Source organism: Coccidioides posadasii, chromosome 1 (genome assembly GCF_018416015.2).
Source record: "Coccidioides posadasii str. Silveira chromosome 1, complete sequence".
NCBI lineage: Eukaryota > Fungi > Ascomycota > Eurotiomycetes > Onygenales > Onygenaceae > Coccidioides > Coccidioides posadasii.
Genome location: NC_089407.1, coordinates 3,364,678 through 3,388,375, shown reverse-complemented (window position 1 = coordinate 3,388,375; position 23,698 = coordinate 3,364,678). Strand labels below are relative to the sequence as shown.

The window sequence follows — 23,698 nt, the reverse complement described above, 5'->3', positions numbered from 1 at the left end:
TGGAGAGAGCGAAGACAAGTCTCAGCTGTCGAACTTCTAGGCAGCTAGCCAGTCAAGAGGTGGTGATCGCCCGGCCTGATAACCGGCGGATCAATGGAAGGCCATGGCCATGAAAACAACTCGGCTATCAGTCCATTTGGATAACCACTTCCCCTTTGCCGTCTCTCCACTGCACGTTCGGAATCTTCTTGATCCCTCTATGGCTAGCCAAGAAAAGTAACAAATATATATACGGAGCGGTTTCGCCCCACGAGTAGACCCTCACGTCCAGTGGCTGTACGGAGTCGACTATGGGCTGGTCTTTAGCAGAGTCACAGAAGCACCAAACTCCCCAGCCTGCTCGTCCGTACTGGCCCACAAATTTTGAAAGATAGTTCCAGAACCGTAAAAATAAACCAGTTGACCAGGGGACAGGATCTCTACGCTCATTGCTTGTTAGGGCACACGCTGTCGAGCCTTCAGCAGGCCTGCTCGATGTGCTCCCTCCGTTATTGAGCACAACCGGAATTCGCATGTACCAGTATCCCCGCTCGAGTATGCCCAGTCGACGTGTTTGATGGGCTGGTTTAAACCGGGAAAGGCCCATTTTTTCGGATAGCAAATGTAGGGGTGGTGTGATATGTGTTGTAAACTTCGCCTTGTTAGATGCTTCCGGAGGTGGTGGACGAATCTCCGCCGGCAGTTCTGGCAAACTGGAAGAACCAGGATTGTCCGAGAATAGTATTTCTTCCAATTCACTAGATGGAATAGTTTCTTCTAACAGTGAAATGATATCATCTTTAGTTTCGGGAAGGCAAGTTCGTTTTGGCGGAGACGCTACCTCTAAAGATGATGGTGGTTCACGAATCCGCACTGGTTTAATGGACCTCATGGCCGGGCTGATACTTCTCTCAGGGTCTCCGATAGATCTGAATGAAAACTGAGATCCAAACGCAGATTCTGAAGGTACCTCAAATGAACCCAATTCGACAACGTTGCCTTGCGAGACAGGAACTTCGCTGGGCTTCTCTTCCGTGGCGGCAATCGGCTCCAAGATACTTATTTCTCCAGCCGGGGATTCCGTGCCAGAATCTCCATCCCTTTGGGCATATTTCAGGACGTCCCATGTCGGTGAAAAAGGTGGCTGAGAATCAGGCACCGTCGCTGGCGGAGTTTCAAAGGAATCCGTCTCGTTAAACTTGGTGGGAGAAGGGATAATCTCCGTATCACGCTCTGCACCCTCGTAGAAATCACACGAATGTCGCTCTTCAAAATCGTCATAGAAGACAGAATCATCTCGTTCATAACCAGCGTCTATCCCCCTCTTCCATGGAGGTGTTGAACGATCGGTAGAACCGCATCTACCACGATTCTCCTGATCGCTATTACTAGCTTGAGTGAGAATATGTAGTTGATCACTTCCATCCGAATCATCGGGATATATCCTGAACTTGGTGGCGGGTTCGAAATGCAGGAAAGCGTTTGCAAGCGCGCGATGGTTGGCGTCATCTTCTGCGTCGCCTGGAGCGGAAATGTGGACTAGAACTTCGATCGAGGGCTCCATTGCGGAAAGACTAACACGTCATTTTGAGACACGGTCCTCGTTGGGTACGATGGCACACTTCCTGCTTTCGTGACAGACAGACCCGAGTCCATTCATCGTTGAATGTGTTCTCCGTAGCTGAGTCGAGGAAATGGGAATGTGGTCAAAGCTTGTTGCAGGGTTGAACTTTTGTGGGGAGGATTTTCTTGTAACTAGTTACTTGGTTAACTGGCTCCGGCCGCAGGACTGTCCAAACCATTCAGCTCGCCAGTGATGATCCCGAGGGGGTTCACCTCCCCTTGAAATTATTTCACATTCATTATGTCCCTGAGATTTCGCGAGTCACAAAGCAGCCGTATGCGGGTGACTTCATAAAGAATCGCCCATTGTTCAGCCTGCCATTCTCTCGCAACTCGCTCGACAATGGCCCAAAGTCAAGGAACGAGTCATAACCAACCCAGCCAGAGCCCTGCTCTCCACCCGCCTCGCATACGCCTGACAGGCCGATCCATCACCATTGAACCCTTGAGTGCTGCCCACGCGGAAGATTTATTCTCGTGTGTCGGTGGACTCGAGAACGCTTCACTCTGGACATACATGCCGGCTGGGCCTTTTGAGTCCAAAGCTTCGCTCGAGACTTACATAAATTCCGTCATATCCTCCGAGGATTCGGTATTCTCAGCGCTCATTGACCCCGCCAGCCAACGGGCGGTTGGATACTTGGGCTTGCTGCGCATCGACCTCAAAAATCGCATCGTGGAAATCGGCAGCATCATGCTCTCGCCTACACTGCAGCGCAGCACGGCAGCGACAGAAGCCTACTATTTGATGGCGAAAATGGTCTTTGAAGACCTTGGGTTCCGGCGCTATGAATGGAAATGTAATAATCTTAACACTCCCTCAAAGAATGCCGCTATTCGGCTCGGGTTTACATTTGAAGGAATTTTCCGCCAGCATATGATTGTCAAAGGGTTGAATCGAGACAGTGCATGGTTCTCAATCATTGACTCTGAGTGGCCGTCAATCAAAAATGCGTTCGAGAAGTGGTTGGATCCTACAAATTTCGACGCAGATGGAAACCAGCGCAAAAGTCTGGCGTCATTTCGGTGATCGTCGGTGTTCTGAAGGGGGTGCGGAGTTCCATTGGTATGAATTGGTGTCATGCATGAGCTATATACCATCTCTACCTACTTATACCAAGCTTGAGAGTGGCAGTTTCATTAAATATCGACTCTCAATCGCTTTGCAAATAGCGAAAATGGGAAATCGGATCCCACTCAGCGGTTCCAAGGGGACTTCTTGAAAGCCTACAAATATTTTAAAGCAACCCAAATATCTGATCTATATACTATAAGACCTTCCGTCAAAACAGATCCACAATCCATAGGGTGGTCCCTAAATCCTAAAAGGCCCTCCGTCGTTTCTAAGAATTTTGCTCCAAGATGCGACATATTGTTAACGCTATTGACACTTCGAAACCAGGTTTTGCCTTTTAACCACGCTAATGGGTCACGATTGAGCGTACCACCACCCGGATAAATGACAGGAAATCCCCCATCTTTGCGCTTTTGGAGCGTGTGGGCTTTCCACTGGGCTAAATGGCTGGAAGAATTAATTAACTTGGAGCTCTCCTGGAACACTGTAGCTCACCATTGATCTGAATTTGTATTATTCCAATCTGCCCATGCAAAACGGCCAAATCACGAGACATTGAACACAGGAAGTAAAGATAAGGCGTCAAAGCACACTTGTGCCTCCCTAGAAGGCAATAGAGGTAGTTTTATATAAAAGCGGCATCATACTTTGATCCTCAATAAAAGAAAGACTTATACGGAGTGTAAATTTCAGATTAATAAGTTAGGGCGATACCATGTTATGCTATCTGAGAGTAGAATCTTAATTTGTGTGGTGTTGTTAAGTGGATGGCATGCATTGCCAATTTGTCAACTTCGCCAATTTGAGCATTAAATATTCTTTTATGAACCTTCAGTCACCAGTAACTTTGTATTCCTGGATTCTAGCCAAGCTTTCTCGGGAAATGAGCGCGGAAAAGTTCGCACCATGTCTCTGGAATATCCGACTTGCCAACAACACAGCTCACCAAGTGGTGTGAGTGACTCGCCTGGGTGCAGGGTGCTGGGGGGAGGGGCCATTCAATTATTAATACGCCGTACTCCGTACACAGAATTGACATGTAAAGATCTAGTAGCATATCTGAGAAGTCTTTTAGAGAACATCCAGAGTTGGTTAGCTGCTTAGAGTCGACTACGGAAATCACACCTTTCTTTTTAAAAAAAATACTTTTTGTTACTTGTGTCTTCATATTTGCATTTTGACGGCCTCCCCCGCAGGATCCAACCACATATAGCATGGCTACCTCACCAATCGCCCAGTTCCCCGGATTCAGTGGTACCCTTCTCGATTCCGACCAATTGCGCGCCCACCCATGTCTTAAGTCCCTTCAAATCATGGTCAATGATGCTTTTCGCGAAGGTAATCATGACCGTTTCCCCACCTTGGACGCAGTATCTGCAACTCTGGGTACCCACGGCCGGTGCATCGTCATATTTCGAGATACCGACGTCGATAGGATCAATCCCGTAGCGACAGCCATGATCAAGTATTACAACCCGGCTGTAGGGGTAGATCCAATTGGGGTAATACACGCCAATGGAAGAATCGAGTCAGAACATGGTTAGTGGTCGCGGCGAAAATTAAAGAGTCTTCATTCTCCACGTCTAGGTCGGGAATCGCTCTGCTTCCCTACGGTTCTTTCTTTCTTTCATTTTTTACCTCCTTTTTTTTTTCTTTCTTTTCTTTTCTTTTCTTTTCTTTTCTTTTTTTTTAATTTAATAAAAATCAGAGACACAGAACGACGTCGGCTAATGTACGTCCCACGGCAGGATATGACTCAGAGCCTGCTGACCTTCTATCTATTACTCAGTGGGAACCGGCCGCAGTCGCCATTCTACAGGATGATCCGTCATTGAGAAAGCTCGGTTTGGCAGTATATTGCGTCGATCAGTTGGAAATAGATCTCTTGAAGCGCCTGGAAGAAGCTCGCAAGAACCCGTCCGCAGTGTCGGGGGCACAGAGTAGAAGTCATACCTCCGCATCTTCCGCCAAAGTCCAGAAGTTAACGCTCTGGATCAGAGCAAAGCAACATCTGGCGCCATATTGGGAGAGGCGGGGCTATAAACTTGTTCATACCAAAATGTATCCAAAGGGCATCTGGGGGTCGCAGGCTGAACTGAAGATTGTTACACTGAAGAGAGATATGCTTAGCAGTATTGAATAGACATAGAAGCAAAATTGACAAAAAGGCCTAAATTCTAAACCTGTGTGAGCCAGTGATGTTCTAATATATCAATTATATCTTGGCCCTGTAAATATGTTTGGAGCCCTGGCATCTCCCTAGGGACAGCTGTAGATGCAAATCTGTATGTTTGGAATCTTTTGTTAGAGATATCCAAGTCCTCATATCCACAATGGGTGTCTGCTTGACTTCGGTTATGGACACAATGCTGGTTCGATCAGGTCACGCTTTGGACCTCGTAGGCCCTCTGGTTACGGTATATGGCACCATTGGTAGACAACACATAAAAAGTATCGACGGAAATATCTTTTTGATAGCCCGTATTAAGGGACCCTCCCCGTGAACAACTCCAGCGGCAAGCCGCAACAGGGGGTGTCGAAATAGCGATTTGCGTGATTACTGATCGGGCCGACCGCAACTGTTTGGTTGACGTTGGAATTGACTCCGCCGGGACCGTGGGGAGGCTGTACGCTAGCCCACTTCTGGACTAGGGCCCTTTTCATCTGCTCTCCCCTTCGTATCGGGATGTTGAGCAGGCAAATCAGAGCGCATGGAGACTTGAGGAAGCTCGCTGGTGCCTAAGGAAGACAAATCATTCCCGACGCGATGGCCACAACTATCATCTCCCATGATGGGCTGTACAGGATATAAATACCCAGCCATGAGCGTTTCAATGCACCTTGTCCCCAGCTCCTAAAAACCAAGCCCACAATCGCCGGACCAGTATCTTGTTGCCCTGGGTTTCCATCTTCGTCAATTATCTGCTCAAACTCCTAAGCGATCCGGGGAATCCCAAATTGTCAAAATATTCCTCGCAACTAGCCGACCATGGCTCCAAAAGAAGGGTCCCACATCGTCCACCAGAAAGTTCACCCCTGTCTCTGGTTTGACACCCAAGCTGTCGAAGCCGCAACATACTACACCACCCTCTTCTCGCAGAGGCCGAACGCCAAGCCCGGCGATGCTGCAGATGTCTCCCGCATCACATCCATCGCCGAGCCGCTGGTGACATTCATGCTCTCGGGACAGGAGTATAGCGCGCTCAACGGCGGGCCCCACTACACACACTCTCCGGCCGTGTCGCTGTTCATCACCTGCGAGGACCAGGCGGAGGTTGATTATTTTTGGGAGAACTTCCTTAAAGACGGCGGCAAGGAGATTCAATGTGGGTGGATCACGGATAAATTCGGCGTGTCCTGGCAGGTTGTACCGAAGGCTTTGATGGAAATGCTTTCCGACGAGGATAAGGAAAAGCAGGAACGCGCGAGACAGACGATGTTGAATAGCAAGAAGCTTGAAATTGCTAGGTTGAAGGCTGCGTTCGAAGGGCGGGAATGAGCGAGGAGTGGTTTATTAAAGTCGCCAACAAATATGGAATACGAAAGAGGTGTACCATTTGAATCAGAATTCAGATAATGTCTTCCCTTTGTATTAACTGGTTATTTCACATGCAACTAAAGGAGCCATCACCGTTAAAATTCATCCATTTGAGATCCCATTTTGACCTCCATAACATATATCAAAGAGATAGCCAGGCCCATAATTCACAATTTGACAGAGCGCACAGCAATAAAGCAAAGACACAACACAGAAACAGGAAAATCAAAATAACCCCAGGTCATTAAAGTTACAGTTTTTTTGGGTCTTTCTTGCAAGGATTAGTAGTTCAATTCTCCATCGCCAGGACCACCCACAGCGTCCAAATCCTCGTAACTCTTTAGGCTTCGGCCTTGAACAGCTTCGCGTGGCCCCATAGCCTGAGCACCACCGCCAGCACTATCCCCCCATCGTCCACCAGGACCAAAGCCTCCCATAGCAGCCAATGCAGCTGGATGGCCAGGTGGAACGTAAGGAGCTCCGGCGTTAGGGGCGCCAAACATACCACGGACGGGACTAAGTCGACCACTACTTCCGGGACCAGTGCTGCCAGCTCCGCCAAATCGACCCCCTCGACGATCATACGGACCGGATCTATTATAGTGACGGCCTCCTCGGCGAATTACACCAGGGTTGTGAAGGCCTGAAGTGGCTCCTCCAGCAGCACCAGCCATAGCCATTCCACCACTAGCCCAACTGCCAGCATTCATGAAACCAGGAAGGCCTGTAGAAGACGAGGGCATTCCTTGAAAGGCGGTGCCAGCCATGGATCCGTTTGCACCGAAATTAAACGGCATATTTGCAAAATTAAATCCACGTGGAGTACCGGCTGGTACATGGCCCGGTGGGAAAGGGAAGTGCCCATTGCTAGCAGCATCAGATCGTGACGGAGAAATATGTGCAGGATCGAGGACATATGCATTCACAAGGGTAAGCTGGGTGATAGTTAGCACAATCGAATGCCTGGGACTTAAAAAAGGTTGAACGTACCTCTTTCTGGATCTCACTAAACCATTCAGGGTGCCTCTTCTCGACGTGCTTCCTCCAGAAATGGTGAGCTTTAAAAAGCTTAGTACACTCGGGAACCTTGCAACGGAATTTCGCTTCATCCTCCTGCTTGACAAATTTGTTGAGTTCCTCTTCAAGGGCTTCCTCAACAGGCCTACCACCAAGCTTCTTCAGATCCACATTTTCAGGTTCTAGGATTTGAAGTAGCTTTTCCTCAAAGGTCTTGACCCAATTGAAGGCGCGATAAATTTGTTGTTCGCTCTTTGATGAAAACCGTGGTGGCTTTTTCTCTTCACTTGGGGACGGCTCCGCCTCACCTTCTTCGACCTCTTCTTTCTTCTTAGATGGATAAGGCTCACCAAGAGCGCTTGCTTTGGCTGCAGCTTTAGCGTGCGTACTCAATCCAGACCGAGGCCGACGTAAATGGCCACCAGGGCATTTGCGAACCAATTCGTGAACCGAATCGCTCTCAAACACGCAGAAGAAACAGAAGTTGTGAACCCGTCTCAAGTATTCCACCATTAAATCCAGCTTTTTCTTTTTGACAAGGAGATCCTCACTATCAACCTCATCATCATCTGTCTCGTCCTGTTCTTCTCCCTCTTCTGCCTCTCCGTCTTCAAGCAAGACCATTTCTGAGTCGAGATCGAAAGACTTTGATTTCTTTACCTTCACAGGTCCAGTAACAGGTGGTTGCAACCATCCCTTTCCACGAAGATCTTCAACACGCTCCTCAACTTTGGCAATACCATCGGCAGAAACCATCTGAGAATCCAGCTTTGCCACGACGCGTTTTACCAATTCAAGATCCCGATCGATACGCTCCGGAGCAGAGAAAAGATCCCAGAGTGCTTTTTTCTTCGGATTTGCTGGCGGAACATGAACACCAACGTGGCACACGAAATCTCCACGAACAGGGTCTTGGATGGTCTTTTCGTTCACAGCATCCAACGCCTTTTCTGCGGTGGAGTTCTCGGTAGTCCCGTTTGAGGCCGTGGTTGCTTCAGCTTCTTCGCCCTCTTCATCCCTCCCATCACCCCTTTCAATCACGGCATGGGGCTCTGGAGCGGGGTGAAGCATTATCCAACCGATTCGATGACACTTTTTCGAAGGATTGGGATCACTTAAGCTCAGCCATTTAAACCCACCGTCTCCTTCCCCAAGATTCTCCTTGCAAAACTCTTCAATCTTTTCACGACTGACATTGGGGGCCAATGTTTTAATAAGAAGGGCTGGTTGTAATAACGATTCATCCCGAAGGTCGCCGCCTCTTGTTGGTAAGAGGTCGAGAACACTCAGTGTTTCACCCACTGCGGTTGCTTCTCCTTCCTCTTTCTCAACAATCCCGCCGGCGCCGTCACTCTCGCTTTTGTAAATTCCTTCGAGTGTGAATTCATCGAAAAGCCCCGAATCAAGGTCTTGCAGCCATCTATCATATGCTCCGGACCTAAACTCCATCAAACGCTGACGGAAGGGATCTCGAATCTCAGAGACATATCGCTCTTTGAACCACTCCTCATTTCGATGTCTTTGCACAAATGAACGAGCCGTCTTGACTTGAAAATCTGACTTATACGCGTCGTACGCTGTCTGAATGAGGCCTCTTTCCTTTTCCCGGTCCTCTCTGGCCTCGCGCTCCCCTTTGACACGGTCGGAGGGACGTCGACCACCATGCTTTGCTCGTTCTTTCTCTTCTTTTATAATCTGCTCAGTTCGCCACCATTCAGCGAACCAATTGAACCCAACCTGATATTCGAGGGTCAGAGGATTTGGAAGAGGGTTGGTACGAATGATGGGCCTGCCGGTTTCCTGTCCAGGGACATATCTGTCGATGTTTGCCGCGGTTGGCGAGGGATGGCGCCGGCGCTCTTCACGATCACGGGCAGCGTGATCTCGCGATGCACTGTAGTATTCATCACGGTTGACACGGTCACCTGGCTGATATCGATCGATAGTGATGGGAGAACGGGATCTTGCGCGTCCGCTTACTCTACGGCGGTCCTGCGAAACCCCTACTGCGTATTAGAGAAGCTGGCCTCGGTCTCGAATACGCAAGAACCATAACCGGGGAAGTGGAGACTTTCTTGGGTTTTTGTGCTTTTCGGGCAGGGTGACATACCTGGGGATCTCCTGCGATAAGAATCCACACCCGATCGCGATGTGAAACTCTCTTCATCGCGCGTCCACCTGGTGTCGGATTTGTTCGGCGGAGGAGGCGATCCAAAGGTGTCATAGGGATCCATTGCGAGTAACACTAACGAAATGACACGTTTCCACGCTCAGTCAGTGATTGCCTCGATGGGCCGTGTAGTTCAAAAAAAAAAATTATTAACACAGCATCCAGGATTGGATGCCGGCGAAGGGCGCAAGCGCTATGTCACAGGAACTTCAGAGTCGAAGGCCACGGTCGGGAAGGGAGCCAATGGGATAGAGCTATTGGTGGACATTTTGAGGGTTAGACTGGGTTTCAAAAGCAGAGCGGCACGTGAGTTGCGGCAGGTCAAGGGAAGGGGGCATTGGCAATAGATAAAAGAAGTGGAAGATCCAAGAAAGATAAACTAAGCTACAAAGAGGCTATCGCTTCCGAAACGATCTGGAGAGCATTGAGGCCGGCCTGGGTTGGGCAAGAAAAAGGTACCACTAGGCGAAGGCAGTGAAAGAATAGATAGGTTTTGCGGGGGTTGCAGTCGCGTCCCCTGATCAACGAGGAATATGAGTCCAGAAAGAAGAAGAAGGAGAAAAAGAGGGAGAAGAAGAGGGAGAAGAAGAAGAAGGAGAGGGTAGAACCAGATGATGGAGTTGGAGGACGAGGGAAAGATAACGGGCGAAGCGGCAAAGAGGTGCAGGTGGAAAAGGGAGATATGACAAGGGATTAGGCAACCTACAAGTAGCCCTGAAGAAAGATAGCAATTTCCCAAGGTCAAGAGCAAAGCACAAAGCTCCTCGGGAAGCTTGACAATTGACAGCGACAACGACGTCGTGATGATGGTCGTCGTGAGGACAAGACGGGTGGCCGGGCGTGGCTAAGAGACCTCATGGCGGGTCGGTCATGTGACCGAGAGCCGCGGGCCAGCCAATGAGAGCTGCCGGGCCCATGCTCCTGGGGCTAAACCGCTTTGGGCTGCGCTGACGACCTTTTATCGGAGAGACGGAGGACAGACTCCCAGAGTGCTTCGTAGCATATACATATCCGCAGAGTAAAGTAAAAGCGGGTGGTTACGAAGTACATTGCGTGGGAACGAGTGCCTTGGATTCTATTTAGTGAGCTCTGTTGAACCACCATTTCGCAAGTTTGCTGGACTGTGGTCTAAAAGCCACAAAACCACGCCAAGCCAAGAAACGACACCGGTTCAGATCAAGGCCACGGGATGCATCCAGAGGCGGGGAGGTCCATAAAGCGTTACCGGATAGCTTCCTTGTATGGGTATGCTAGCTTTTTGTTTAAGTGCACTGGCTCGGCGTCCTCACATCTGACCTGGGGCCATTCACCCCATACTCACATTCTGAATTTTGGTTGAGACTGCGCGCCGCATGATGCCTCTGGAGATTGAACCGCGAACAGAGGAGATTCTGGAAAGGTCGGCTGCCATTTACCCAGAGAGCATTGCTCGTCACAGCACAGCTACTTGTCTTTGGAAACGCCACTTAATTGTTTCAAAATCACCAATCTCATGCTTGCCCGTGTCTAGCGGGATGCAGAATCAAAAAAGCGGCGGGAAGCAAGGTTTGTGATCTATATCAGATGAACATGTTTGCTGCAGAGGCGGAGATATCTTCCGGCATCCATTGCCTGTGAATGTTATTGCCTGTCTTTGTTGTCTTGCAGGAGACACAGGAAGCAAGCTGAAGACATCAAGCGCAAAAATAAAACAAGATGATCTTTTCTGCTTTGTTATTTCCGGTTCTATGGCCCAATCGATTCGCATCTAGCCCATGAGATATATGCGATGCCTGCTGGAAATCAATGACATATGTCCTAGACATCCGTGCGCCTCATATTGCTTTTTGCCGCTTCTCCCGACTCATCCATGACAATGTTGAACTGGCCCCAGGTGATCAAAATATGAAAAAATCCAGGAAAGAAAAAGAAAAACAAAGAGAATCCCATGAGCTCGGAAATAAATTCCTCTTTCCAATGTCTCTGCGGGCCGTGTGGCCGCAGCAAAGAGGTAAAGAGGCACGTGCGAAGAATCCCACAATCTGCTGGACAAGCTTTCTCAAGGGGTCCTCATACCACGTAACTAACCACCCAGTATGTACGGAGTATGCATGTATGTAATATATCAGATTGACTGTCATATTGCAGGCTCCAACTTCTTCACATGAGACTTGGTGCGAACTAACTGAACTCTCTCCCCTCTTAAGATGCACTGACTATTATGTTCGCCTCCTGGGAACAACCCCCAACCACGTGACATTTCTGGGCAGAAATAACCCCCTTCGCCTCACTATCACGATGTCAGACACTATACAGAGTATTCAATGACAATATGCTCAATTTGCCCTGTTGCCCATCCCCTCAGCCAAATAGCGGTGAACAGAGCTATGAGGGCTGTGAAAACTCATCCCCCCCCCCCCCCCCCCCCAAAGAAAATAGCCAAGGCTGAAACTTTCTAGGATTAGGCATCAATGTAATAGTTTGGCCAGCCCGAAATTGGGCTCAAAGAAGTCCCTTATGTCTGTAAGATCCTGATGAAGTCATTGACAGAGTGGAAAAAAAGTACGCTGGCGTGCGCTCTGTGAGTAATCAAGGTTAAATGCAAAGAATTTCAAAAATTAAATAGATAATTTGTATGGGAACAAGGTGGCTTCTGTTGTTGATACGAACAAACTATGACGCTGCACCTATGTACAAAAATATGTGAGCTGAATCTCTACTACATACTCCTCAAATATGGCTTGGGCTAGAACCAGGGTTCGGCATCTTGCTTTTCTTTTAGCAGATCCATTTCGCCGGAACCGGTACGGGTCACGGGAGCAACTTGATAATCCAGATGCACGACAGAAGTACGCACAGAGCTATCTTCTTGCTTGTTTAAACACTGTGGGGATATGCCACTTTGACGTTGCTTCTTTCCTCGCGGCCGCAGTGAACGATAGACGGTTCATGCTTCGAAAATCCGCGGCCGAAACCTCAGAATTGGTTTAGAATCCTGACTGGATTGAATCGTTTTGAGATTACATTCAGTATGGATCTAGAGATTAGGGCACTTTGAGAGCGAACAGCTTTCAGCACTTGAATAGCCGTATAACCTGTTGCAGCGTTGATCACGGAGGAAAAATGACTAGCAACACATAATCAAACACCTTGCTGGTAGAGAGTTAGAAAGAACAGCAGGACCAGTAGATAGCCGAAGTGGGTGAGCGTGGTGGAAGAGATGGGTGAAAGGATCCACAGAGTATTTAAGACAGAGAACGTGACTCGGTCCATGTGAAGATGCGAAAAGTATTCACATACAGAGTATCCCGTACGGAGCAGAGACATTCTTATCACAGCGTTAGGGTCGGAGGGATTCAATGCTTCCAATTCATGGAGGTGGAATATGATAGACGGTGAAAATAACCGGTCCGGGGCCCCTGCAAGGTCGCCCGCTGGCAGTTATTTCCGGGGCATCCAATGAGTTGGCAAGATGATGCGCTCTTCGATGTGGGACCAGCGATGCACAACTCTGGTTTGGGCATTTAACCAGAAAAGCCACAATAAATGGCTAAACAAAGGCTGGATGAGAAGGAAGTACGCCAATCGTCTGGCCGAGAATACTCGTGTTGCATGCTATTACGGGGGTAGGTGACGTTGCCCTCGTTTTGCACAACCACACTCGTGCAATAGGCCGAGATACCTTTTCCTTTCGTCCACTTTTCAAAATAAGACTGGGGCAAGGTAACTTACATTATTGCCACTTTCTTGGTGGGGGCAGTTGAGCCCCAGAAGTGGATATCATGTCGCTGTCACCAGGTACGCAATGTCAGATACTTCCAAGGGGCACATTTATAGGATTCGAAACGAAGCTATCTGTCGAACAGCTGCGTTGACCACTGAATGCCTGCCCGGTTACATCTTCCATCACGTGGGCGTGCTACGTAGCTGAGAAGAGTGCCTGTCTGGCGTGTGGAGGATGCTCTGGTCCAGGGGTGCGCCATCCAGTCATCTGCCGAATCAACACATGACGCGAGATTCTCAGGGTCGACACGTAGATGAAGCCTTGGGATGAAAGGGTCCTTGTGAATGACCTATGTGATGCGAATATTTCATTAAATTAGCGGATTCAGGGAAGCTCCATCGCGATGGCAGGACCTGACTCGCAAAAGGTAGGCAAGTCTACTTACTTACTTTTGCCTCGTTGCATCAAATGCGGCAGCAGCACAGAGTAAGCCGGTACGAATATACCCTCTTGATAGGGTTGATTGTGTATCAACAACATTTGAGGCCGCGTTGTCGAGGGGGCCTTCACCAATACTGCCAGTGCCCTGAAAGTAGTGCGCATCGGAAACAAGTGGTTTGGGCCCAGGAACTGTTTTCAGCCTCCTGTTACGTCGAAGCAAAGTCGTGCAATCTATCATTCGAAAGAGAGCATGTATTGGATTTTGTAGATCAACTCCGGTGGCAGGCCTGATATCGATGCAGAAACAATTTGGATAGGAGGGGATGTTTTCAGGAAGCGAAGGACATAGCCCACTGGCCAAATAGATAAGCCTGGGCAAAAATTACTTGTCTGAAGTCAATAACGCGATGGACTCAGACAAGGTTGCAGGAGAAAAATGCTGAGCTGTTTTGCTTCACAGCTGAATCACACAAGGCGGTTCCACAAGCATTATCAATCAAGTTTCCAATTGTCCAATAGAGAGACAAACCAAAGAGAAAACAATGTGAAAAGAGCATAACATGCCAGGGAAATATATTTTGAAGCATACTGCACCTTAATAGACAGTCTCTTAAGGTGAAGTGGGCAAGTCCAGAACAGCTAATGCTGTGAAGCCATCAAGTCAGCTGATGCCTCCATCTGTACTCAGTACCTCTTAACACACCAGACTTTTTGGAAACCACTGAACATAATGACACAGACTGGTCTAATATACATTTGTAGTATCTTTAGACAGAGTATAGAGTAATGCTGGGTCCCCAAGCTGCTTAGAGAAGTTAATGGACTCACATCTATTGCAGCCTCATTGATTTCCTCATATCCTCATGGCACGACATTGAGGACGTTAGATCATTGTGAACTCTGCATGCAGGTGCTTGATAATCTGTACTCGGCCTGTCGGTCTGCAGGGTAAAACGTTGCAACATCAACTAGACCGGGCCAATTTCTCGGCTCTGGGACTCAAAACCCGCTGCTGTTCCTCGTGGAGGATCCAATTTGGGAAAGCAAATCACGACAATGGCGCACATCAAATGCTGTGCTCCCCCCGGTTCTACCAAGCTCCAAGAGTTCCTAAAGTTTCGAGAAGAAGAAATATCCCTGCTATGAGATTCTCTCCAGCAGTGATCTTTGACATCTGATTGATGGTATGTCTTTCACGACGAAGATAATAACAACTTTCCTCAAACAACACGATAAGTGCCCGCCCAGCCGGTCATTTCGCATGCCGATTAATTAAACCCCATGGCAGTGAGGGGGAGTGGCAGCGTCCAGCTGGTTTGTGTATCAACGTGGTACGTATGTTATGTGTGTATGAACGCCGTACTCCGGACGTCGCTCAACACGTCAATGATGTGATTGAGACGCTAGGACTTGAATTTCTATACTTGCTTTTGCGAGGCTGTCTTTTGGATGAAACTCCCGTTGGAACGGTTCTTTCCATGATGGAAGGGATCGCTTTGCCTGGGGGGAGAAACAAAAAGGCTATCAATTAAAAAAAAAAAAAAAAAAAAAAAAAAAGAGGAAAAGAAAAATTACTCAAAATACTCAGGCTGACGTTCGTCGAGTTTTTCTTTTCTCTATATTTCTCCGTACTCTGTTGGAGGGTGGTTGTTTTCTAGGGTCTAAAAGGATTCCGGTAAGATACCTTGCATGGGGGAAAAGGGAGAAGGATGGGGAGGTCAAGGGTACAATGATCCGCCGATGTCCGCCCTGCTTGGAGGCCGGGGGGGGGGGGGGGGGGGGGGGGGGGAAAGAAAAAGAAAAAAGAAAGCAAAGCGCGAAAATTTCACAGCCAAATTTAGATGCTCATCGGCAAGAAGCGATGCTTCGTGTCCGATGGGGGAGCTCGGTGTGACGGGGCTTTTTGGTCTTGGTCGTAACCATTGGCGACGTAGCCGCACCGGCGAGGGTGGTCCTTGGGGTTAGTGTCGGTGCTAATACTCCGTAGGAAGTCAGCCAATGTATTTCTCTTCTGGAACGGGTGGGTGCGTCAGAGAGGTTTTTTTTGCTTGACATCTGCGAATATCGAAATGTCTTCTTTGTGAAGCGCATCGATCCCTCGATCCTCCAGCTGAAATCAATTGTCAGCTCGCTGTATCAAGCATGAATGGCTAGTCGTATTACGATGAAATACAGGGAGAGTCGACAATTTAGCGGAAGCTTCTTCGTTCCGCTGCAGATCCGGTATTGTGACTGGTCAGATCGGGTATGATGACATGGTGGCTGGTAATGTTGAAAACCTGCCTTGGCGGGTTTGGCCTGAGAACTGGCACGCGGGCAACCTGGGGTGATCCTGCGGTGCAGAGGCGCTGGGAAAAAGAATCGACGGGAGGAGGCAGGTATGTCTTCTTAGCCATGCATACAGCACAATCTGCAAGAGCCTCCTCTCCTTCGCTGGGCCGGCATCGAGGCCAGCCCCGTGGCGAAACAGCGGGTGGCCTTTTGGGGAGGACTGAATTTGTTTTTCAGAGACGAGGGTACGGTTCGGAGAAACCATTACGTACACGCTGGGTACGGATCGTATTCGAGTTCCGAGAAGGGAAAGGCGCGATGGACTGGGGTTCCGAATGCGCCATTGGCCGTGCTGAGGTGGGGCGGCTGAGCGAGAGGCTAACAGGCCCAAATCTAGCCAGTCATCTTCACCGACACTGCGAGAAAAGTACTTATTCTCCATCACGGCGCCCTTGATTCGAAAATATTCCAGTTCTCCCTGGACAATTTGAGGAGCGAGTGCAGTTTGTCCCCTTCGCTGGCCAATCTTGCGAGGTGAATTTTTTTTTCTCGCCGCGCCTTTGCCGTCCTCCAGAGGGAGAGAGAGAGACAGAGTTGCGTCCTAACGGCTCTTGAGGATCACAGACCACTCAGGGTGCGAGCTTCGCTTCCCCTGGTTGGCTCGTTTTTAATTTCCTTTCCACCCCCTCGGCCGACGTCCTATCTGGACTGCTCTTTTTGCGTTTTAATTTTCGGTGTCGCAGCCAACGACAAGCCGCCCTGGTCACCTGACCGCGCTCGCCCATCGCCCCTCGCGGCGTGCTACTGGCTGTTCTTAAAAATACGCCCACTCGCCCTCGCCCTCGCTCCGTCCAATTGTTCCTCCAGGAAATTCTCACCACCTGCTTGGTCGCTTGCCCCGAGCTTCTTCTCCTCTCATCCAAGCCTCCTCCGTCCTATCAACGAGTCTGTCTCCGTCAGACGTCGACTCTCGCGGGTCAATCCGTCGTTTTGCTAAGCGCGCTTCCCCCCCCCTCCCCGCCATTGAGACAAAGCCCATTGTTGGGAGCCCGCGAGCTGAGAGGAAGCCCCAACCGCGGCACCCGCCAGCCTCGCCACCCAATAACGTGTCTTCCACGGTCAAGGTAAGGAGGCAATTTCCACCGTTCCCCCCCGCCCCGCTGACTCATCCGGAAGCGCCGTCGTCATTGGGCTTGACGGCAATAAGCTCTTCCAGCTCCTGCGCCCCCCAACCACCCCAAGTCCTCTTGTCACCCCTTGTATGTGTATATTTTTTTTTCCCCGTGTGTTAGGGGGAAAAAAAAAACCCCAAAATCCCGCCCAGCTCTCATACACTGCAGCTCTGCCCAATCAACGTCCTTTGCCGCTTACCAGATCACGCACACCGATTCGCTGTCTGACTGGCTGCTGATTTGATCGAAGCACAGACTGCTGCAGGAGCTTAATCGGTCCCGGTCGATCCTCCTCTCTCCATTCGGTATGCAGCCATTCACATCTCCATCTGTGCCCTCTTTTTGTTTCCTCGTTTATTTTAATTTACCCCGGGCACCAGTCATATCACAAGCCATCACACTCCGGGGAAAAAGAAGCTTTTTAAACTGATTTTCAACGCTTCTGTCCCTCCTCTTTGATTTGTGCAAACAATCCACACTGCGTTGGCCTTTTGCATACCCCAGAAAATTATATGCATGTTTCCCGCAAGCGCCTGCATCCACACCCTCACTGTCCCATGGCCGTTTTGGACCCAAACACCTTTGTTGTTGCAGCAGAGATATGTGTGTGGGCAAGAAAAAAAAAAAAAAAAAAAAAAAAAAAAAAACCTGCGCCGACACCCAATTCTCTTGAGTCTTTCTCCCCGCACAGATTTGCCCTTAAACTGTATCCTCTCGGAAAATTATATGGGGCGATTCGCCAATCAGCGTCTTCACCTTTCGTCCTCCTCCGGTCGCTCCGCATAATTTCTTGAAACTCCCCCATCTCCCTGTCGCAGAGACGGCGGCTCTGGAGTTGATTCTTGCTTTAGCTGCGTTGATCACACCCGCTTTGTCCGTAGCTTTGCAAGCCCTGCCATGGCAAGGGAGTGGCAGAAGCAGGAGGCCAAAGTGGGTCCTGTCAGATGCTGGCGTTTCCCAGCCTCTCTTTTCGCATTGAGCTTCAGTCTCCCTGCACTGCATGTCACCCCGAAGCTCGAGAGCTGTCTGTGCCTCCTGGTCGTGCATATTATTGACAATAATTCCCATTCTTCTCCCTGCTTGCTTGCTGTTCCGTTTCTCTTGAGTCCTAACGCGTGATCTGACGATGCAAGGTGCCATTTAGGAAAGATCTCCACTGAGTCACAGTGATACAATCGTATTCAAAACGCTCTAGCTCGAGGCAGCTTTGAAATCCACCGGAAAATAATTCTTGGTTTTCCCTTGCCCCAGCAGCTTTATTTTACGAGCTTTACGATACACGTGCAATTTCTCACCCATTTTTCGTCACTGTCGACTCTTCTTTTCTTTTTTTTTTTTTTTTTTTTTTTTTTTTTTTGTTTTTCCCTCCTCTTGTCCCACCGACAAGCGACCGTCCGACTCTATTAATAACCCACGATACTGATTCGCAGACTGATTATCAGTTTGGCGCCAAGCCCGTGAAGGTACTGTTATTTCTCACTTCCAATACCGTACCGTACCGCATTTTTCCCCCGCGCGCGCGCAGGCTCACGCACATAAATAAAAACATTGCTATCCCGTGTTTTGAAGCGCGTATATCCATGGCCTGCGAGATACGCCGTCTCGTCCCTCTTTTTCTTTTTTTTTCCCCCCTTATTTGTTTTTTTTATTTTCTTTGATTTAAAAATCATGATTCTAACGAGGTGTAAAAGCGCGACAAAAATAACATCGAGTGAGAGCAAAGAACAAGACGTGCAATCCTCGTGGTGTTACCTAATCACCCTCTGCCGGCCTCTGACGACTTGACAGCCAGGGCGCTCGTTTCGTGGGTGTGGGTTTTGGGTGACTTCATCAAACCCGGTAAGTGGTGTGTGGATGTGTTGTTCAACTCCCATGCAGATTTCCTCCGGCGGTGCTGCACGCATTAAACTCTTGCATTGCCAACGCATACATACCCCAGTTGACAGGCCACCATATCTTTTGTTCCAATCTTCTTTTGCTTTTACCCCTCAATTTTTGTTTGGCCTTGCATCTTTTTTACATTCTTATTTTATATTTTATCTTTTTTTTTGGCCGATTTGACTCGCTCAGTGGAATAAAATTTCTCACTTTTCGCCGCTTTTCACTGGCTGGCGTGCCCCATCTTCCAACGCGAACGGTCCCCGTCGACCGGTTCATACGCCCTGGCATTGGCTTATTTTTTATTTTTTATTCTTATTTTCACTTCATTTTATCCACCCTCGTTGTGCTATTCATTCCAGTTTTACCCGCTGCGGTACTTCTACATTGTCATCGCAGGCGCTGACATCACCATCCTGGTACAGCTTATACTTCACCCCCCCCCACCGTGCTTGGCAAAGAACCTCCAAACCCTTCGGGTTATCGCTGGTGTATAGTTTCGGGCACCGCCTCAGCTTTCTGCCCTACGACGTGGCCCGTTAGCCCTGCCAGTGAACACCCATCTTGATCATTGTACACACGGGATCAGACCTGAGTCTTCCAGTTTGGCCTAGGCGAATTTTCATCGGGCACTTTGTCGCAAGCGTGACAAATCTGGGAATTCATTTCGCGATCTCCGGTAATTTGGCCTTCGCCCTCGTGGTCGGTAGATTTCGCACCAACAAAAGACGCAAAGTCGCATCCTCCCAGCATTGTCCGAGCCTGACAACACATCAACGCGTGAATCGTCGACTGTGACCCTTGTCACTGCATCAAGGCCCAACCAATTCGCACTGTCATCGCGCTGTTTCCGCGAAGGCAGAAAAATATCAAAAGAACTCATAATCGCGTTGAGATCATAGTTCTTATTTTTTCCCCTTTTGACCCTGGACGAGTTTGTTTCTAGCTCTGCATCCATACGCGTCTTGAGATTCTTGCTCTCTCCCCCGCGACCCCATAAAATCGAACGCTCGGATTGCATGTTATTGGTGATTTGGATTTGTGCGTGACCTGTCCGATCCTTAATTCGTGCATTAAGTGCTAATGCGACCGTGGAGCTGCAGGCCATCTACATCGAATCAGCGATCGCAAAACCGAAGACTCCTCCTGATTGCTCCCCCAAAGCGTCTTCCGGCACCAAGACAAAGCCTTTATCCACCCATTCCTGCCGGCCGATTGGAAAACCACTCCACAAAGAGGTTCTGCCAACTACCCTTGTCGCAATTGTTTGTGGAGAGAACAAATAGATTGCTTCATTATCCCTCGACTATTCGACCATTCGCCCTGGTTGACGCGCCTCTAGCCGCTTCATCGGTTGACAGCCAGGCAGAACCCTCGCGGCGCGTTACCTCATCCCCAAACAAACGATTCTGTGTGACGTGCCTGACAACCCTCCATCGGCACGTCCTTGACTCTTCACACCATGGAGTATTCGACGCAATACCCACAACCCCATAGTCAACACCCACATGCTTCTGCACATATGTCTGGCCCTTACCAAACATCCCAAAATACCGCCACGCCTGTTGGACAAATCGCATCCCCGACGAACCCCCAAAGCCAAATTCATCACGGCCACACGAACCATCAAGCATCACCGATTCTGCCGTCACAATCGCATTATCAAGCACCGCAACCAGCCACTGGCCAGGTGCAGCAGCAGATGAACTTTTCTCAACCTTATGCCGCCATGGCACCTTCATACGGAATCTCTCCCACGCAGGCGGCAGCAATGGCGACAGCAGCGGCTTCGGGACAGTTTTTCCCTTTACATCAAGAGTCGATGGGTGGAATGGGACAAGCGGCACGTGGATCGCCGAGAATGCCACAGGCTAATAAAGAGCGCCACCCGCGATCCCCCCCTCAGGTCGCCGGCCAGATGTCCTCATTACCCAACCAAGTACCCATGCCGCAGAATGCATCTATGCAACAACAGCGAAGAATGAGTCAACAGATGAACAGCCCTCATGTCCAAAACGCGCAGCCGGTTATGAACCACACCATGTCTCGCCCATCTGGGCAACCGTCGATGCCACCACCTCCCCCAGCTCACCAGCCGGTGCAGCAAAGTCAGCCCTCACCAGAAATCGTTACAGGCCCGGCAGAGGAATCGCCATTATACGTTAATGCCAAGCAGTTCCACCGCATCCTGAAGCGACGCGTTGCGCGCCAGAAATTGGAAGAACAGCTAAGGCTTACGTCGAAAGGAAGAAAACCTTACTTGCACGAATCCCGACACAATCACGCGATGCGACGGCCTCGCGGCCCCGGGGGAAGGTTCCTTACTGCAGAGGAGGTGGCTGCTATGGAGAAGCAGCAAGCTGCTAACGCAACTGGCGTGGAAAATATCCCGAACCACGCCGCTTCCAAAGACCACACTTCTGGCTCCACAGGTGTTGCATCCAGCACCACTATCGGACAGAAACGGAAAGCCGCTGGAGCTATGAACAGTAATCAGTCCAAAAAGGTGAAGCCTGGCCTCCAGCAATCCAGGATTTCAATGGCAGAAGGTGGTCTTGAGAACGATGTCGATGCAGACGGTTGAATGATACGCTTTACGATAAGATTATCATTTTTTATTTTTCTTTTTTACTTGTTCTTTCTTCTGTTACTATCTTTATCTATTACGTTAAATTGCATGAGCGAAGCGGGAATGGGATTGCAAGGATCACAAAAGGAAGATCCGCAATGTTCTGAAGACTCTTTTTTTGCTGAGCAAATCAAACTCCAAGATAACTGCATACTGTCTGTGGTTTCTCTGCTTGTTTTTTTTTTATCTACCTTATATCTTTTTATTACACTCGGAGCACTCCTACGTATCCTCCGTATGACGACGAAGGGTCTATTTGGAAGTGCACCTGCGGTTCCACTCCCCTATTCATACCCACTACTTTACTCCCTCCCGCCCTCGTCGATGTCATGTCTCGCTAAAATTGAGCTTTTGATAGCGAAATTCCTCTCATACGTTTCCCTTTCCATTTCCATCCTTTTTCCTATTGTTTTCTGCGATCGCCAAATTGATACTCATGAATATTTTAGGCAGTTTTTTTTTTTTTTTTTTTTTGCCCAGCTAAGGATACCAGTTTGCTATTATTTTGTCGTTGTTACGTTTGCGTGTGTGTTCCTTTTCTCCCTCCCCCCCCTCTGCGAAGCTTGGGCTTGTGTTTGGGTTCTGGGTTTTCTTCTTTCTCCCACCCTTTCTTTTTCTCTCTGAAATTGTATTTTCTCAACTTTTGGATTTGATTGTTGATATGAATCTCTGGAAGCACACTAGGAAGGAACGGGAGGAATTTCACTTGAATATCTCTTATCTTCTATTTTTTTTGGGCGCTACCCCTGTTTTGTGGGATGGAGCAAAAGTGAGAAATTTGTTAGCTTTTTATTTTGACTGGTATTCTGGAATGGTGTAGGATCTTTGGCGGAAAGGGTAAATGGGCACAGAGATATATATAACTCAGTATTCCTTCTCATGTCTTCTTCCCCTCCCCCTTGATTTCTGGTTTTCCCCCCCCCCCCCCCCCCCCCCCCCCCTTCCGGGGTGTATTTATGCCTGGATATTCTTGGCTATTCTGTAGATTTATGGTAATCTGTAAGGATTCACCCGCGAACCCTTACACAGACAAAAACCCTTGTGAGGGCTGGGCTAGCCTCAAATTCCCTCAGATATACGTTTCTGCTGAATCAATGGCTTGACAGAGGTTTGATCTATGATGTATTTTTAGTCTTGGTGTCTTCTTAGCCTTACATTATGGTGCCCAGTTCTTCCTCAGGTTCTACGTTTTTTTTTTTTACAGGTGCATATAGGAATATAACGGCATTTCCTGTTGAATCAGTTGACAAAAGCGGACATTTCCCTTTGCCTGAACGGCATCGTGCTTACCTGACCACTAAGGTACCATTAGCTTAAGGGACGGCGGAGGTGATGGCTATTGACACTACTGATAGCTTGGTCCAGTTGGATTTAACACAATCCCTCCTTGGATATCGCCAACGTGAAATTTGCCTTTGACACATAAGACTGGAGTTTGGAGAATGTTAAAAAGTGACATCTCTGACTACTTAGATTTATACTGCCACTCCACGCCTAAGAATTTGAAAACACCACAATTTTTGAGCGGCCAGTCCACTGGAAAAGGATCCATTTTTGACTCCAATTCATAGCGCTGTATTTTAAAAAGAGCCTTTATTAGAACATTGCTAGGCATAAGGTGGTCGTCTCATGGCAGAAAGTTCTCTGGAAAATGTGTCTTGGAATCAAGAATGGTCAAAGGTTGACCCAGGCTGTGATGAAAATGAGCTATTTCTTCACAAGAGGATTGCCATAATGAGGATAATTTCATGAAAGATACACACCCCCCTGAGAGCTTCCACCTAAATTTACTTGGTCCATATATCAGCACTCGCCACGAGTCAACGTCTATGTGAGATACATGGAGAGGAAGCATTCTGCTGGGTGGGCCCAAGCGTGTTCACTAGGACTTTGTAAAGGGGTATCGCTTCGACAGAATCACCCTTGGTGACCCTGGTGATACAGTTGATCCCTCCCTGGTTGGCGTTCCGCCTGGGACTTCCTTTGATCACATGATCCTGACCTTGTCGATGGAAGTGGCGCAGAAACACGCCCGGTAAGATGTGGCTGGTAGATCTGACATAAGCTGCCCCTTATTCGCTGGCTTCCGGGCGAGTCTGGGCCGAACCTTAATTTCGCTGTTGGTCGACGGTGGCTGTTCCATGGACGCCCATGCTCGCTGTCTGCTTGTGACGTTGGCGAGAGCGAGTGTGTGTGTGTGTG

The 23,698-nt window shown here is 48.9% G+C and overlaps 9 protein-coding genes across 9 annotated transcripts; 5 read left to right on the top strand and 4 right to left on the bottom strand.

The window, feature by feature from the left end:
* Positions 1-127: 127 nt before the first annotated feature.
* Positions 128-1,543, bottom strand: D8B26_000975 (uncharacterized protein; the record flags this gene model as incomplete). The annotated part of the gene is made up of 1 exon (XM_003070850.2): positions 128-1,543. The coding sequence occupies one exon, from the start codon at positions 1,541-1,543 to the stop codon at positions 128-130; it is 1,416 nt and encodes a 471-aa protein (XP_003070896.2).
* A 402-nt stretch (positions 1,544-1,945) lies between these two features.
* On the top strand, positions 1,946-2,632 carry D8B26_000974 (uncharacterized protein; the record flags this gene model as incomplete). Its single annotated transcript, XM_003070851.2, has 1 exon — positions 1,946-2,632. The coding sequence occupies one exon, from the start codon at positions 1,946-1,948 to the stop codon at positions 2,630-2,632; it is 687 nt and encodes a 228-aa protein (XP_003070897.2).
* A 1,198-nt stretch (positions 2,633-3,830) lies between these two features.
* D8B26_000973 (uncharacterized protein) lies at positions 3,831-4,848 on the top strand. The gene is made up of 2 exons (XM_003070852.2): positions 3,831-4,216; positions 4,426-4,848. Exons 1-2 carry the CDS (start codon positions 3,892-3,894, stop codon positions 4,818-4,820), a joined length of 720 nt encoding a protein of 239 aa, XP_003070898.1. The 5' UTR covers positions 3,831-3,891; the 3' UTR covers positions 4,821-4,848.
* Positions 4,849-5,381: 533 nt separating this feature from the next.
* On the top strand, positions 5,382-6,176 carry D8B26_000972 (uncharacterized protein; the record flags this gene model as incomplete). Its single annotated transcript, XM_003070853.2, has 1 exon — positions 5,382-6,176. Exon 1 carries the CDS (start codon positions 5,667-5,669, stop codon positions 6,174-6,176), a length of 510 nt encoding a protein of 169 aa, XP_003070899.1. The 5' UTR covers positions 5,382-5,666.
* On the bottom strand, positions 5,382-10,345 carry D8B26_000971 (uncharacterized protein). Its single transcript, XM_066123401.1, has 3 exons — positions 9,343-10,345; positions 7,206-9,235; positions 5,382-7,150 (listed from the first exon to the last, which is right to left on the bottom strand). The coding sequence occupies exons 1-3, from the start codon at positions 9,464-9,466 to the stop codon at positions 6,497-6,499; spliced, it is 2,808 nt and encodes a 935-aa protein (XP_065979475.1). The 5' UTR covers positions 9,467-10,345; the 3' UTR covers positions 5,382-6,496.
* An 842-nt stretch (positions 10,346-11,187) lies between these two features.
* Positions 11,188-11,502, top strand: D8B26_000970 (uncharacterized protein; the record flags this gene model as incomplete). The annotated part of the gene is made up of 1 exon (XM_066123400.1): positions 11,188-11,502. One exon carries the CDS (start codon positions 11,188-11,190, stop codon positions 11,500-11,502), a length of 315 nt encoding a protein of 104 aa, XP_065979474.1.
* Positions 11,503-15,782: 4,280 nt separating this feature from the next.
* D8B26_000969 (uncharacterized protein) lies at positions 15,783-16,259 on the bottom strand (the record flags this gene model as incomplete). Its single annotated transcript, XM_066123399.1, has 1 exon — positions 15,783-16,259. The coding sequence occupies one exon, from the start codon at positions 16,257-16,259 to the stop codon at positions 15,783-15,785; it is 477 nt and encodes a 158-aa protein (XP_065979473.1).
* A 2,961-nt stretch (positions 16,260-19,220) lies between these two features.
* Positions 19,221-19,659, bottom strand: D8B26_000968 (uncharacterized protein; the record flags this gene model as incomplete). The annotated part of the gene is made up of 2 exons (XM_066123398.1): positions 19,459-19,659; positions 19,221-19,391 (listed from the first exon to the last, which is right to left on the bottom strand). Exons 1-2 carry the CDS (start codon positions 19,639-19,641, stop codon positions 19,221-19,223), a joined length of 354 nt encoding a protein of 117 aa, XP_065979472.1. The 5' UTR covers positions 19,642-19,659.
* A 414-nt stretch (positions 19,660-20,073) lies between these two features.
* On the top strand, positions 20,074-21,469 carry HAP2 (Transcriptional activator). The gene has a single exon (XM_003070855.2). The coding sequence runs from the start codon at positions 20,330-20,332 to the stop codon at positions 21,449-21,451; it is 1,122 nt and encodes a 373-aa protein (XP_003070901.1). The 5' UTR covers positions 20,074-20,329; the 3' UTR covers positions 21,452-21,469.
* Positions 21,470-23,698: the final 2,229 nt, after the last annotated feature.

What these genes read in the sequence shown, in the direction of transcription:
- HAP2 (XM_003070855.2), top strand. Translation starts at nt 20,330, where the DNA reads ATGGAGTATTCGACGCAATACCCACAACCCCATAGTCAACACCCACAT.
- D8B26_000971 (XM_066123401.1), bottom strand. Translation starts at nt 9,466, where the DNA reads ATGGATCCCTATGACACCTTTGGATCGCCTCCTCCGCCGAACAAATCC. An exon ending in TTATCGCAGGAGATCCCCAG is followed by an intron (nt 9,236 to 9,342) that starts GTATGTCACCCT and finishes AATACGCAGTAG; the next exon opens with GGGTTTCGCAGGACCGCCGT. An exon ending in TTAGTGAGATCCAGAAAGAG is followed by an intron (nt 7,151 to 7,205) that starts GTACGTTCAACC and finishes ACTATCACCCAG; the next exon opens with CTTACCCTTGTGAATGCATA.
- D8B26_000973 (XM_003070852.2), top strand. Translation starts at nt 3,892, where the DNA reads ATGGCTACCTCACCAATCGCCCAGTTCCCCGGATTCAGTGGTACCCTT. An exon ending in AAGAATCGAGTCAGAACATG is followed by an intron (nt 4,217 to 4,425) that starts GTTAGTGGTCGC and finishes GTCCCACGGCAG; the next exon opens with GATATGACTCAGAGCCTGCT.